Source organism: Micromesistius poutassou (genome assembly GCF_964030765.1).
Source record: "Micromesistius poutassou genome assembly, chromosome: 7".
Lineage (NCBI taxonomy): Eukaryota > Metazoa > Chordata > Actinopteri > Gadiformes > Gadidae > Micromesistius > Micromesistius poutassou.
Genome location: NC_140277.1, coordinates 10671023 through 10687015, shown reverse-complemented (window position 1 = coordinate 10687015; position 15993 = coordinate 10671023). Strand labels below are relative to the sequence as shown.

Genomic DNA, 15993 nt, shown 5'->3' with positions numbered 1-15993 from the left:
ACCATTCTATATTTAAATGATCCTTGGTAATAACAAAAAGCATAGGCCTAATCAGACCAGGCTGATGTGGAATGCAGATAAGGATGACAGCATTACTCGTTCCAATTGTTAGGGCTCATCGCCACCATCCAATTAGGACAAGGAGACGTTCCACTGTTACCATGCAGACTGAGTGAGCGTCCAGAGGATGAGGCGTTTATAGGGGAAGGGGGTTGTTTGAACTTTCCATCTATGATCTACAACCACCACGCATTTGTCCTCTGTTTGCTCCAATGTCAACCAATGCCATACAAAAAATAAAAGTTGAAATTATTTCAAACTGTGCACTGGTGTCCTCACAGACAGCGGGTATTCAGCAATGGCTGGTCGGGTGATTAACTGGAGGACAGAGTCTTGGGGTCCCCATCCATTATTGTCGCCATGGGGACGTGCCAAGTGGGTCTTAGTTCCACGAGGGGAGACAAACCCCACATCGGTCTACAGAGATACTCAATAATGTCTTATCTTGAAGTGGAGTGCTGCAGAACTATAGGAACAATGGTCTACACATGCGTTAGAGCCCTGTAGTGGGGAAGTTAGTGCACCATTGTTTACACTAGACAACTGTTTGGACAAGGCTACTCAAATTGTTCTCTCATTTTTACAAAAAGCACAATTTAAGACTTTATATACCTCAGATGCAAGAAAGTATGAAGAGGTTTTTAAAGGGCTTGTTGATTGATAAATATTGATCTTCAATAAAAATTTAAAATAAAACATGGCAGCAGGATATTTTTGTGGCCATGGTTTCAACGCTCAGTCGAAAGGTTCTGGGTTTGATCTCCACTGTCCGTTGGCATCCCTGAGATGCGTAGCCTATAGCTGCTCCTTAATGACCCGTTTTATGAAGGTAGCGGTGAGGTAATCAGTGTGTGTGTTTGTCCCAGGGGGCCGGGCTGCCTCGCCTACATCAAGGCTGAGGGAAGGAGAGAGACCAATACCTGGCCTGGAGGCCTGCATCTGGCCATCACACCCAGGAACATTACTGGTGCCACTACCAAGCCTGGGGGCAGAATGTGTTGACCCACAAACACCATAAAACGGATCCGATCGGAGACCAAGGAGAGCGACCCTGGAGGGGGGTGAGGGGGGGTTTTGCGATTGGCTCAGCGTGTGCAGTGGAGTGCTCCGGGGGTGCGGTGGTGGGGGATCTCCCGAGCTTGTCCGTGTGATTACCCGTCGAGGGCAGGAGAAGCCATCACTGTCGCTGGGCGTCAGCGTGGGCGGAGGGCGGAGGGCGGACGTGTCAGAGTGCGGCAGTGACGGGCCGGGCACACGGTTCTACTCCCACTCCGTCAGGAGATCCAGGGTTCCTGACGGAGACGCGGAGCGACAGGGCCAACGGAGTGGAAACACTGCGGTCTAAACGCATAACCCAACATGTTCTCCCACGTTGGCTTGTTAATCCATCTCTCGTTCCAGCAAATGATCACATCATTTCACAAATAATATTTGTAAACATTTTTGGTTGTCGGCTTTGGTTGTGAATATATATACATAAGTTTCTTTGTGAAGGCTTGTTGTGCCTTAAGGGAGAGGATAGATAAGACCGGTTGGAAGTAAACATGGGCTGCGCTACAGTCTCTACCCATGCCGTATTTGTCAACGTTATACAGCATATTAACCCTGGCTCTCCCATATGAACCAACGGTAAAGAAAGAAACGGCGTATTCCGAATCCCAGGGGACACGAATAATCGACGCACCTCTGCAGAGCCACGGTTTCAACAAGGCAGTAGCTTCAGAGCTCCCGTGTCGTCAAGACCCACACAATCCACTCCAATTAACCTCAAAACATGCGCTGGCCAGTTTGCCGCCTCCCGGTCAGCCCGTGTCCAACGCAACACCCCCGTTTCCTAACCGCTCCCCGTGGGGAGAGAAAGGAAGAAGAAAAATAGGAAGCCTCATTATTAGAGCTGACAGATCCGGGACTGACGTTTGGTATTTTTAATGGAATGGTCGTCGGTGCTTCCAGGAGGATGACAGAGGAGGAGGTCACTTCTTTTTCTTTTTTTAAAAGGGCACCTGTTCAGACGCTTCTGGGGTCCTTGCTCTTAATTAGCAAAGACATTGCCAGAGATGTCTAGAATGTCCACAGTTGAATCAAAACAAACAACAAACCCATGCTCAGAGCCTCTACTAGATATCACAGACCGGAAAACATGAAAATATTGTATTGCTGGAACATAAATTATTCCTACATTATAACGGATCAATGGATTTGGCAGAACTCTGCATGGACAATTAAAATAGCCTAGGTTATAAACAGGGACTGCATAATTTCATGCTCAAATAAAAACAATGTATTGCAAGATGAAATTGTAGTTATTTGCAATGAAGCAAGCAGGGATACAAGAAGATCGGAGTACAAGCACCACAGCTAATTGTCCTCACTTGGCATCCAGTGGGATTTTCCTTCATACATGGGGGTGTGTGTTATTGAACAGCAGATAGCTATAGTGGCTACGCACCATTGTATCCAATGTACAGATGAAGCAATAAAAACTAATCGTTACAATAAAGCAAGTTATTATACACTGCACAACATAACAAATGACTCGCTCAAACAATCTAATAATTTCATCATTAAAACTACCACCATATGTTTTGCTAAAACTTTGAAAAGCGTGTACCACTTTCAAGGTGATGTAAAATTAGGCATATTATATAATGGAAATAGAATCTCTTCTGTGGTTTTCAGCATTTCAGGGCGGAGATATTTTCCATCCATGAAAACATGAATTAAAAAATCTCTTTCATCTGTGAGTTCACTGCCAGTTCAGGAGCTTAACAGATTTTTATAAATGAAGCAGCAAGTTGAGGACCTCGGGGGATAAAAGACGAGATCTGGGTTTTTATAGGCCGGGGGGCTTGGTTGAGACGTGAGATTTCAAAGATAGCGGCTACAATGTGTGATTTTGTAGGCAAAGACGTGGCTAGGCAGAGGGTGTAAATTTGAAGGGGAATGGCTAGGATGTGAGTTTTTATAGGTAGGGCGTGGCTAAGCTTTGAGTCTTTATAGGTACAGGACGTGTTTAGGACGAGGGTTTAATAGGAAGGGGGAGGGCTAGTACAGCTGATCATTGCAGGCTCTGTTTTTATTGCCCTCATGCGATTCGAGCCGGGCCCTCTATTACCCTTGAGGTCAACATAACTGCAACACAGAAACAATAAATAATCGATTTGTGGGTGCGCTTGTGTGCATGTGCGTGAGAGAGCGAGGGAAAGGTAGCTGAAATGGAGAACGCCAAGTCCAAGCTACATAAAGCACCACCAACACAGCGTGCTGCTGTATCTACTAATAGAACTGGTCCTCAGAGAGGTCAGAGGTCAGGGTGAACGGAAAATAAAAGAAACTCCAGAGAGAATGAACGCCATCGGCCGACAGACTTAGACAGAGAACATGAGGTGGAGAAAGCAGAGAGGTCTGATGTTGTTCCATCAGAGATGATGAGCCTTCAAAAATAAATAACAAGCCGAGTGAGCAAGCAAGGAGGGAGGAAGGAGAGAGTGAGTCATAGAGCTGGGAGAGGCAGACTGGCGTACACCCATATAGATTTAACTCTGCGCTCGTCCTGCAGCACCCAATGATTTTCAATCAACTGTGCAGAAATGACCATGGGAACGTGTTCTTGCAGTCGTACAACTTCTCCATCCAGCCTATCCTATGCTAACGTAGCCCGGTTGAATTACTTTGTAGCAACAACAACAAGACACAGCTGTAAGAAGTTAAATTAATAATGGGCTGGTATTGGAGTATGGTTGGGTGTGGGCGGGGGAGTGGACCTTGCGTTGTCAGACATCAGACATCATGATGAATGAGAGGCATGCAGCCAGGTGCATACAGAGTAGTGACAGAGGGAGCAACAATGGTGCCATCAACATCACCATCACTCAGTGAAACCGCCTCAATTATCACCAGCAAACGTCCTCCACGTTAGTGCCCCCACTCTTCCCCTACCCTTGTGTCTCCGCACCATGACAGGCAGGGCTTAGAGGCTGGATGTACTAGATACAGGATCTCCTATCTCCCCTTTTAGTTTTCCATCGCCTCCGCTTCCTCCTTGCTGCCCTGCTTCCATCTATTTCACTGGAACCTTTTTTCATATCTTATTTTGGTGTGTGTGTGTACGACTAATTTCAGCTCCTGGAGTAGGAGAAGTAGGAGGAGGAGGTGGCAGCAAGCATGAGACCCTCTTTAGTTTCCCTTAAACTCTCCCTCCCCTTCTCAATTGAACATTGTCCTTCCACCACCACCGGAATACACCCCCCTATCTCCACCTCCGTCTCTCCCCATCTCTCTCCCCCGATCTCCCTCTCTCCCCATTTCATTTTCACTCCATCTCCCTCTCAACTATCTTTCCATCTCTCCCCCCCTACGCATCTCTCTATCTCTCTCCATGCTTCCTGATCTCTCTCCCAATCTCCCTTTCTCTCGCTCCCCATTACTCCCCCTTCCTCCCTCCCTCTCCGTGGCTCTTTTTGGTTATGCAATGCACAGAGCTCCCTCGACCGATCGTTTCAGTCGGTGCCCCACCATCACGCACAGAGTACCCCCACCCTATCCATCCATGCAGCGCTGTGGTTAATTTTGGCTACCCTCCCCCCAGCCGCTCCACTTCCTCCTCCTCCTCCTCTTCTCATGGCTACCAGCAGGCATGCCCCTCTCCCTGGGTCTACGGTGCATGGGTTCTGCTTCTGGCTGCTACCGACACTCCACCTGCCGGTTCTCAGCTCAGGAGGAGCAGCAGGATAGGAGGCAGACCCAGCCAGATCGCTCACTTGTCCTCCCCAGAGTTAGCCACACGCGGTGGAAGCGCATGTACCTGGAGGCTGTGAGGGAGGCGGGAGGAGGTGGTGGGGGCGGGGGGGGGTAACGGCACCCCCTGAAAGACACTAATTGCACTGATCCCCTGGGGGAGTGTGGAGGAAGGGGTGGAACATAAAGGGAGCGGGGGGGGAAAGACGACGACTTGTGTGCTTGTCAGAGAGAACACGGCTGCTTATTCTGAGGGGGTCAAAAGACACAGGACTAACACAAGAGGTGGAATAGAAGAGGAGTTCAGGGAAAGCGCACACACACAGAGAGAGAGAGAGAGAGAGAGAGAGAGAGAGAGAGAGAGAGAGAGAGAGAGAGAGAGAGAGAGAGAGAGAGAGAGAGAGAGAGAGAGAGAGAGAGAGCGGAGAGAGAGGGAGAGGGAGAGAGACAATGGGGGGAGGGAGCAGAGAGAGAGAGAGACGAGCGGGAAGAGGGAGGGGGTGCAGATGCTGGGTTTTCAGCAATCCCCCTGAACGGAGGGCTGCTTGTGCTGTGGCCGCGGCGACACCAAGCGAGGGATGAAATGCTGAACGCGGGAGACGTCCGACCGCGGTGAGAACAAAAGGAGGCGCTGAGCGTTTGAACCCGACAGCTGGAGCTGACAGGAGCCAGGAATCAACGAGGGGACCACATTTCTCGCTGGAAGCGCTGCGTTTTGCGCGCGTGTTTGTGTTGTGTGTGTGTGTAGTCGCGCTTCAGAGGAGCACTCCGCAACACAACGCCAGCCCCCCCACTCTCCCTCCGTTTCTCTTGACTGCGAGATCCCTTTCGCTCAGAAGGACCAGGGACGTTTTGCTCCGCTGACAGCTCCCCCCCCCCTCAACCCCCCACCCACCCTCCTGTGGCCACACGTCCGGCGAGCCCCCCCAAGAGGCCAGGCGTTTCAGCAGAGGACCCCCGAGAGAAAAGCATGCTGGATGATGCCGATCCGCACGCTAAACGCCTCAGGGTAAGTCGTTTTAACGCCTGGCTTCTCTCTACTCTTAAATCGGCTTGTTTATTCTGCAGTCGCTGGTGTTGGTGTCGGAGACTGCGTACTATTGGCTCAGAGTGGGTGTTTGTCGACGGTCGGCGAGTGTTGACAATGTTGACCAGACTTGGTGGATCTCCCGTACCACGTTGTGTTGTGTTTTTCTTGTTACACATCCCAAACCTTCTCTTGACCAACGGCTCTCATGTACCTCACTCTTGAGAGTCCCCAAACCCCCGACAAGGGGACATCACCATAAAGAGGGGTGTGTGTGTGTGTGTGTGTGTGTGTGTGTGTGTGTGTGTGTGTGTGTGTGTGTGTGTGTGTGTGTGTGTGTGTGTGTGTGTGTGTGTACGGTCCTAACAAGCTTTTGAGGGGGGGAGGGGGCTGGGTGACAGATTGTAAACGGTGGAGTTAAATCACGTCTTTTCTGACAGGGCGAGTCGCGCCGTGGTGAATGTTATTGTTAGGAGTCAAATGGAAACCATTGAGCGGAGGTTTCTCGCCGGGAGGTTGGCTGCCTCTCGCCGGGAGGCTTGCCGCTTCTCGCTGCTTCTCTTCTGGGGAATCGAGTGATGCACAAACGGGGACTCTGGAGAGCCATTAACGGTACCATTTGTAAACTAATCGCCATTGTGCTGCTTGTGGCCATTGTTTGGTCCAATTGATTTTTCTCCTGGAGGGGGAGATTACCTCGGCAGTGGAGACTGAGCCCCGCAATAAGATGGAGAAAGTGAAGAGATCTGAAGAGCAACATCTGCATTTCAGACATGGTTGTGTGTGTTCTCAGTGGCGTCATTGGTTTTGGGGTCTCATGAGCGTGGAGCCTCTTTTGACATCTTCTTTCCTTCCTTCTCGTCCCAGATAAGAGCCACTGCTGCCGGGTCGGGAAAGCACCAAGACCATGGGCACTACGGCCATAACCCTTGAAGAGGTGCGGGCACTAGAGGGCAAGGAAGAGCAGGAGGAGTCCATCTTGGCCTTGCTGGGCATCATCTGCACCTTCCTCAACCTGTTTGTGATCGTCTTTGTTTACATCTACACCACACTGTGAGGCAGAGGCCAATGGTAGAGACCAGAGCCTCGCCAAAGACCACGAGGTTTAAGGGAAGGCTTCACGACCACAACGGTGTTGAGAGAACACACTTCACGCTATGAACACCTCTGCAAACGGCAGCAGGCAGGGATTGCACTGCTTGCCCCAGGATTCAGATGGAGTCGGGGAGGGCATGTTGTTCTGCCACAGACGGGACTACGATGGGAGATAACGATGGGCCGGAGGAGGAGGTGGTGCTGGTGGTGGCTACACTATGGCCAGCGCAAGAGAGATAGCGTGGAAACCATGCCTGGGAGGATCTCCCTTGTGCCCAGAGAGGGACCTTCAACACATCAGCAGAATACTGGAGTGCTGGGAGCGCCTCGTTGACATGCAGAACACGTAGACCTTGTGGACGAATACAAAGCCCATACAGTTGGCCCCTATGAACCTCAAAGGTGTTTTCTACTGGCATCTCCAGCTTCTTCTGTGGCCCGATGAAACAGAGGGCCCATGAGTCCCTCTCTATTTAGGGGCTTATTAGAGAGAAAGAGGGAGCTGTTGGGCAACAAATTCCATCTGATCTCCAGGGGCTGCAATTTTACAGCTTCAAGGCTGCTGATCCTTCAGCGAAATGTGGCTGGGAAGGTGATGTACTTTGATAAGCAGAGTTACTGGCCATCAGAGACAATGATGTAGACATGATAGGTACACGGTATATATTTATAGGCTATAGATATTAGGGGTGTAACGATACACGTATTTGAACCGAAATATTTCGGTACGGGTCTAACGGTTCGATGCACGTTTCATTTCGGTATGTACCGGAGAAAAAAAAAAAAAAAAAAAATTATTTTTAAATTAAGTTTTTATTGATTATCACGCACTCTGTTAGTGTCATGTCTTGTCCTGATGTTTTGTGTTGAGGACCACAATGGAAATAAGTCCTGGACTTTATTGTGTTTTTATCCTCAATTGTCTTTTCATTTGTGTAAGGCATTTGTTTGATACAATTTAATAAATCAAATCTAAATCTAATTGTTTAATAAAATAATAAAAACTACTGTACCGAAAAACATACCGAACCGTGACTTAAAAACCGAGGTATGTACCGAACCGTGACTTTAGTGTATCGTTACACCCCTAATAGATGCTATCTATCCACACACGTTCCCTATGGAATCTGAAGAGGAGAATGAAACTATAGCCAACATCAATCACAGTTCAGATGCGCACATGCTACCGTTTGGACTTGGGTGAGGAGGAAGGACGTTCAGAACACCAGTGAATTTCAGACAATGCTCTACATCTTGAGTCATTTGTGAAACTAATGGTACGAATTAAAGGTATTTTTTATAAATAAATGAAGGTTGAGTTGGTGATCTCAGAGCGACAAAGCAACTAACAGTTCCCAACAAAAGCTGATTTGCTAAAGCTATCCAGACAAAGCTATTCCTACTGTATCTCTCAATCTTTTTTGGGGTTGTTTGGGGAAAATCTCTTTTTGATGTAATCGATACACATTGATTTAAGAGCAGTGCTGGCAATCCTTTCCTGTGTATTAATATCAAACTCAAAAGCTTTTATAAATATATAAAACTCTAGATGTTATGTGCAAATTTTGACATTGATCAATAAAATCCAGAGTATATCAATAAAAATGTCCTTGCTCAAGTTTGTAAGATCAACTCAATAAAGATGTGGAAAAAGCTGTCAGGGACAGCAGTGATGAAGGTGTATTAGACAACACTTCCCTCTCATTTAAAATTAATTTAGCATCGCTTTTAGTCTTTTTTTTCCTTCATTTTATTTTGGGACAGCAGTTTATAAAACTAAACATACATCATAACAAATGCAGTTAAATTCCCTCTGCCATCCACAGATTGTTCAAGTACAGCCAAGACAGGAACCTTTATGGACTCAACAAAACCACCCTAACAAGGAGAGACACACATACATACAAACATACATACATACATACATACATACATAAAGTATGTTATTTACTCTCTGCTAAAACTCATACCCAACTACCTATACCTAAAGCTAACTTCCAGCAAAGCTGAGTAGCCTGACAAGCAGCACACACACTGTTCCACACTTCCAGATAAGGGGATTCCTATACACCCATCTGTACATTATAGATGAGCTAGCCTACATCCATCTGTACATAATAGATGACCTGGCATACAGAGGAATTACACGAGTGACAATGTGAACAGGATGAGTAACGTGGATCTGCTTTGATCTCAAGTATGACAGGTGACAAGGTGTTTCTTGAATTCAAAGCTCATCTAAACGATGTTACCAAAATAGGAACTCATTGAGCGTGAGTACAAGCAGAAGACGTTAATGAAACATTTGCGAATGGTGATGACACACCATTCCACACAACTAAATAATCAAGTTGTAATCAAGTAGATCATTTGTAAATACTAATGTATGTTGGGTAGGGGGTGAACCTGCTGACCCACGGGACATTAGCTACGGACCAAACCGCTATAACTTCATGGAGCCAAGGCTGATCGGAAATTTAAACATGAAAAAATGCAATAAAATTATGATGTCCTGATGACACGCCTACACACACACACCCACGTATGGATTTTCATTTGAGAGACGAATGGCCCACAATCCCATGAGAAATTGCGGATTGAAATGAACAAATGAAACATTAAACATGCAGCGGCGACATAGAAAGGCATTACCTTGGCATTATGGCTTAACTTCCCCTGATGGAGTGCCAGGTAACGGTGCTAGGGTCTGTAATGTGTCCTTATAGGATTCATCCCGACACCCATGATTAATGTAGAACAACACGTCTGGGTCCCGGAGGGGAGGAAGGGCTGGGTTAGGGGGCTGTGACAGGGATATTACCCCATGGGAGAAGCAGGGCCTATGGGGGGCTGTGTGTGGAGAACCAAGGGGTGGGGTTAGGATGACTCCAGTTGGGGTAGAGCCATCAAAGGACTCACCCTGATATTCTCTAGGGATGGAAGGAGGTGGAGAGAGCACCACATCTCATTCGTCATAAATATGTATGGTGTATGAGGAGAGTTGTGCAGTGATCAGGGTGGAACAGAGGAATGATCTGTAATGATACTAGTGCACTAATGGGCGCTAAGGTTCATGGTGATGATCCTGGGTTTAAATGCATCAATACAATAGCCCCCCTTTCCTCCTCATTACTACACACTAGAGGGGGAGCCCGGGCGGCAGAAATTGATTACTACATGAATTGATGAGACACCGTGAATCATAAGACACCATTTTCACTGAGCTTCATATGTCTGGGTTGGAAAATGTGTTTCTATTCTACATCTTGCGTGCAGGCTAACATCTGGTGCCATTGAGAGACAAGGTCACCATAACAAATGGCTTTTGGCTCCCTCTCCTCCCACAACAGCATGTCAACAACATGATACTACAGGGGCCAAATACAAAGGGCACATCCAGCAAGCGATCACATATTTCCTGCATGTTTTTCACAAATTCTTCAGAGAAGCATTTGTTATTTCTTCCAATACCCAACTAATCAGACAAAATTATACTAGACGTATGCAGCTACATTCTTTTGTCTCTTCTTAATTATCCAACTTTCCACTAAATGCTACTGGGAGACCCAGATTTCCAGTTTGGGATTAATCAATTTAATATTATCTGGATTTATTCTACAAAGAAGTGTATAATCAGACAAGTCTTTCCAGCAACTCTGTGCCGGGCTTGTGTGCAGATGGCCTCAGAGGGAGGAATGAATGTTTCTTCATGGACTGAAATCGACCAGGCAGCACAGAAAAATTGAACAGCAGACTATACACTTCTGAAAAACAGTAAACGTCCAAGTCATTTTGTAGCATTCACCCAATCCCATGACCTTGGCAAAGAGTGTTGTTCCATTGTTTGGAAGACCAGACCAATCGTAGAAATGGCCAATTTGTGGAAACACTGGACCTGCTATTTCCTCTGTCCACTTTCCCAGCCAAACCGACTCAGCGGGTCGGGCCCGTCAGTCTGGTTCCACAGCACCAGGCACGACACCAAAAAATGTTGCTTCCAACAAACAAACAGGTACGCCAAAATTGCACAGGTCCAACCTAGGTGCATTTCAAAGTGCCTTTCAAAAAGTAAAAAAACTAAAGCTGTTCACTGTTGCCGCAACGCTCTCAGCCAGCTGCATATCGCATTAAGAGGGGGGCAGGCGATGTGAAACATGGCAATTTCTTAAGCGTTTACGCCCCACGCGGCGTCTTAATTTAGAGCCAACAGACTCGTCAGAACGAATGTTTTCCTCTCGACAGTTTGACAGCCCACAGACGGGAGACACATATACTGTTGATACGATGTGACACACGGGTTTCATCTGGGGGATTTGATTATTCGTAATGTCTTCATGGGGCTTAATTAGAAGCTGTGTGTAAGAACTCAGCGCTAGGACCCTTGTTGTTTACAAGGAAAGTAAACAAAGGTGAAATTACATAAATTTCCACTTGTCCTTTGAGCAGACTCACCTTGTCAAACCAATGTGAACCATGTGTGTTGATCAATGATGCGTGCATGTTTGTTTGTTGTTCACCGTGTGTGCGAGCATGCGTGTGTGAGAATGTGTGAGTGCGGGTGTGCATGTCTGAGAATATGTGCGTGCGGGCGCGCATGCATGAAAATCCGTGAGTGAGAGAATGTGTGTTTGTGTGTGTGTGTGTGCGTGCGTGACGGTGTATCTGAGGCATTTACCAGATAATGAGGAGCAATTACACGACTTGTCCTCTTATCTGCTGTTATTTAATTATGAGACCAGGGGCACAGTAAAGCACACCAGGAGCACAGGCAGCTCCAAACGCGAGTCCCACACACCGCGACACGCCAACCACACAGCGAGGTGTTCCACACGCACGACTCTCCACCAGCGGAGGGCGTCTGCTCCGGCTCCAATGCACGCACGCCACCGCCCGGGAACTTAAGTGGCGTGGAGATCACGCAGACGGCGAGAACCAGAATGTGTTATGGTACGTGAAATCAGCTAAGCAAAAAATAAATGGATTCAAACTGGGTATGAAATTGCAGGAAGAAATGGACGGTCTGCTCCGGAATTGTATGACAGACGTGAAACACGGTGATCCGACACCATCGTCGTCTGATGATGAATCTGTCTTTCAATGCTACTGCTTTCACTTCTCGACACGGTAACCGAAATGGTTGGTCTATTTGGAAAAACTCACCACAAATGCAAATAAAATTGTAAACCGTGCATTACTACATAATGCAATTACTGGTGGTGGTGGGATTGTCCTGCGACCCCAAGTACCTTGCTACAGTGTGGACCATCAAGTTGCTGATTGGTTTTCCATACCAACCCGCTGCTACAGCAGCGGCTAGCTTGCATAAGGCACCACCAGTAAGAACACAGGCACCGTCACATTTCCATCTGTGTTTTCAATCACAACAACAGCTGAAGGTGACATGGGAACAACACAGAGGCCGTCAACTGACAGATAAAATGTAATCATCAGAACTCAGATTGAGCATGAGTGAGGGAGAGATAGAGAATGGATAAGATGAACAGAGTGATTGACTGGGGTGATCCTAAGGAGAAAGGGGGGAGAGGGAGGGAGCGAGAGAGAGCGCGAGAATGAGAGAAAGAGATAGAGGGAAAATTTGAGTGCACAGTAAGAAAGAGCGAGGTAGAGGGAAAATGAGAGAGCAAGGTAGAGAGTATGAGAGTGAGGGATAGAGAGAGTTTGAGAGTGAGAGCAAAGTAGAGAGAATGAGAGTGCAAGGTGTGATCTGAGGTGAGGCCAAGAGTCAGCCCAGTTCAATTCTCTACTAATAGCGTTGCAACAAGGTTATCACTTTGAGGTAAGGATACAGAGGTGTGTGTGTGTGCAGACACACCCCTCGGCCCCAACGATCAAAAAAAAAAAAAAAAAAGGCCACGCAGACGTCAGTTTGGCTGCAGTTTGGCCGGTGTGTGTGTGTGTGTGTGTGTGTGTGTGTGTGTGTGTGTGTGTGTGTGTGTGTGTGTGTGTGTGTGTGTGTGTGTGTGAGAAACAGAAAGTGCACATGGGATTGGCATGTGTCATAAATCGTATTAGCTGACAGTGTCTCCTCAGTGAGCGGAAGAATAAGGCTTCATCTGTCATCACCGGCACAAACATTACCATACTAGGAAATAATAATTGGGTGCGCCAATGATTGACACAAATAGGTGTGTGTGTGCTTTTCAATTGAGGACATGAAAAAGACAAATTTGAGTGAAACGTATCTTTTATCTATCAAAAAAGTGCACCACTGATTGGCTGCTTGTGGATTCAATGCCATCCATCAAAATTCCTAGAAGACTTTCACGTTCAACTATAAACTAAATAACTCAAACTACATCAGCTTAAACCAAACAACCCAAACAGTGTATTCACATCGCTGTTTTTCTCATACAGGCCTTTCAAAAGTCAACCAGAACCACACTTAAACATTGTCTTTCTGAACTCTGACGGCACAAACACTACTTTCACAGATGGCTACCCAATTTGGGTGAATACATTTAGTCGTAACCTTTTCACTGGGCTTCAACTAAAATCACCTGCCGACTTAGTTTACAATAGGAAATGTAATGATGGTAAAAAAAAAGTGTATTTCAAAACATGTTGGTGTCTACCAAGAGTATGCATTTAGTAGCTTTAAACAAGCAAGCTGCTGCTGCTGCCACACTGCATGTCAGTGAGAGGCAGTGAATGGTTATTGGGAAGTGATCCACGTGAACCGGGCATGATGCCAGGGGAAATAAATACAATATGTGCCACATCGGGTCATCTTCATGCAGAAACCCTTGTGTACACAATGTATAATTATATACATACACAAGTGTTTTCCTCCCAGCCGCTGCATGGTTAGGAGGACATGCGGTGATGCATATGTATGAACATGTATAAACCAGCACATTGATAAATAGTTATAAGTATATCTAGCAGTCTTCCTACCAGAGTCGTTGCGCAGGTAGGAGGACATGGCGGGGATGAGGCAGGACTGGCTGAGCAGCTCCTGGAGGACGGCGGGCAGCGCGGTGCTGTTGTGGGGTCGGCTCTCTCCGGACATCTGGGCCTCGCTGCCGGGGCCCCCAGCACAGCCTGCTGGGTTGATGTAGCTGGCCAGTACCTGCGGGGACACACACACGCAGGTTAGACGGCTCGTTACATGATGAAGAGACCAGAGGGATGAAGACAAAGGTCCAATACAGGGAATAGCTTCAACTCTTTTTTTTTTGCAAGCAATTCATTCAGACGCCAAGGCTTTTGAATTATCATTCACTAGGGTTAGGACAGAGCGCATTGTGGAAAACAGTATTTTCTTATGTTTTTGGCAGTGATAAAGTGATGCCAATGATTATTTCTTTGCAGGGTTATCTTTTACTCATAAACCTTGGATGTAAATGAGCATATTACAACGTGAAGAGAATCGGGAGTTTACATCGTGACGGCATTAGGAACTACATGTTTCATGCAAATCACTCAAAACAGAGGCAATTTTTTTTCTCAGAAGTCTGCAAAATCTACCTATAGGCTGTAATGGAAAAATAAGCTGCAGCCACAGTTCTGGTTCATAAAATCAGGATACAAGCCGGGGCTCTATTTTCGAGAAAATAAAAGGTATTCTAGAAGGTGTTTGAGACGGTATTGAAGGTGTTTGACACGGTTCTGAAGGTATGCTAAAATGTGATCTAGTTGGTACTCAAGGTATGCAAGAACTAGTATGAGGTAGTACTCAAGGTATTCTAGAAGTTGTTCAAGAAGATATGCTAGGAGGGGTATGAGACGGTACTGAAGGTTTTCTAGAAGGTGGTCCAGGAGTGTTGGTTGTACCGAAGGTACGTATTTCTAGGTGTTCCAGAGGTGTTTGTCTTAGTGAAGGTATTATAGGAGGTGTTTCCAGAAGGTATTCCAGAAGGAGACCTCACCTGTAGCAGGCAGGTGACGTGCTCCTCCTCCAGCCGCTGCTTGGTGAGGGCCTGCTCCACGTCCCAGCCCGAGGCAGTCGAGCCCGTACCGAAGCCTGTTCCCTTGGCCCAGTACAGCTGCTGCTCCTCGCTGGTGCCACCGCCATGCCCGCTGGCCACCTGGGGCTGAGGGACAGAACACAACGGCCAGGACATCAGAACCAAAGCATGGCAGTCCCAAGTACTATGGTTGGAGATGAGCACGGGGACTTTTTAATCCTAACAAGCTGTTTTGGATTTCAGATGTTGGACTTTCTTCCTGTAATAGAGGACACAGGTCAAGTGTATCCCAAATCAGTTAGAGTCTGGAAGTGCTTCAGAGGACCACATAATGGCACCTCCATACCCCTCTAAAAGGCCAATTGATACCTTCTCTTCATAGTTGTGTAGTTCATGTTTAGATAACAGTCTATAGATTTATATATTTAGTTACGTTTCAACACTGTACAAGACACAAATACTGCTGAGACCATGGTGTAATTGCATGTGCAAGGTCCGTCTATTGGGCCGTGTCTGTAGGCCATAGTGGGGTAGTAGTAGTAGTAGTCCTGGTGAGTATTACACTGCCCAGCAGCCTAAAGCAGCAGGGCATCCCAGATAACCAGCCTCTCCCCTGTGTGGTTCATGTGTGAAAAGTAAACAAAATATATAACCAACAAAAACAGCACAAGGATAAAAGTAGCAGCTTCCCAAACATGCCGGGAGCATGCGGGAGAAGAACTGACAGCATCTGGATCAGATACTGGTATTTAGCTTTTTCCCAACAAATTTGCCAACAGCCAGACGACCCATGTCCAATTGTCCAATGTTGCCGTTTGTGTGTTAGTGCCAAAGGGTCCATTCTGCCGTCAGTCATCAGCTTGTGAGGCTCTTCTAATACCAGGGTAATTTTAAAGCACTTTCCTTTTTCAAAACGGTAAGTCAGGCTACATCACGATGTTACACAGTGAAGAGGCGTATCATTCATACCAACATAAAACATGACATGACTAATCGCAGCAGGAAAATGTGTGCGGAGTTGCCAGTGGCAAACAACGATACACTTGACACTAGTTCCTACCTCAGGCTGATGACCCGATAAAAGTGGAATGGAGCTTTGGTTCTCAACATGGAAATGCCAACAAATAGGATTGGCTGGTTCAGGGG

General features: G+C 46.8%; 1 protein-coding gene across 1 annotated transcript in view; it reads right to left on the bottom strand.

Annotated features, from left to right (window-relative positions):
* Positions 1–15993, bottom strand: part of birc6 (baculoviral IAP repeat containing 6) — a 94876-nt gene that overhangs the window by 20981 nt on the left and 57902 nt on the right. Inside the window, exons 64-65 of the mRNA XM_084470198.1 lie at positions 14809–14973; positions 13835–14009 (exon numbers count right to left, since the gene is read on the bottom strand). Coding sequence (XP_084326324.1) covers positions 13835–14009; positions 14809–14973 — 340 coding nt within the window. The remainder of the gene's footprint in view (positions 1–13834; positions 14010–14808; positions 14974–15993) is intronic.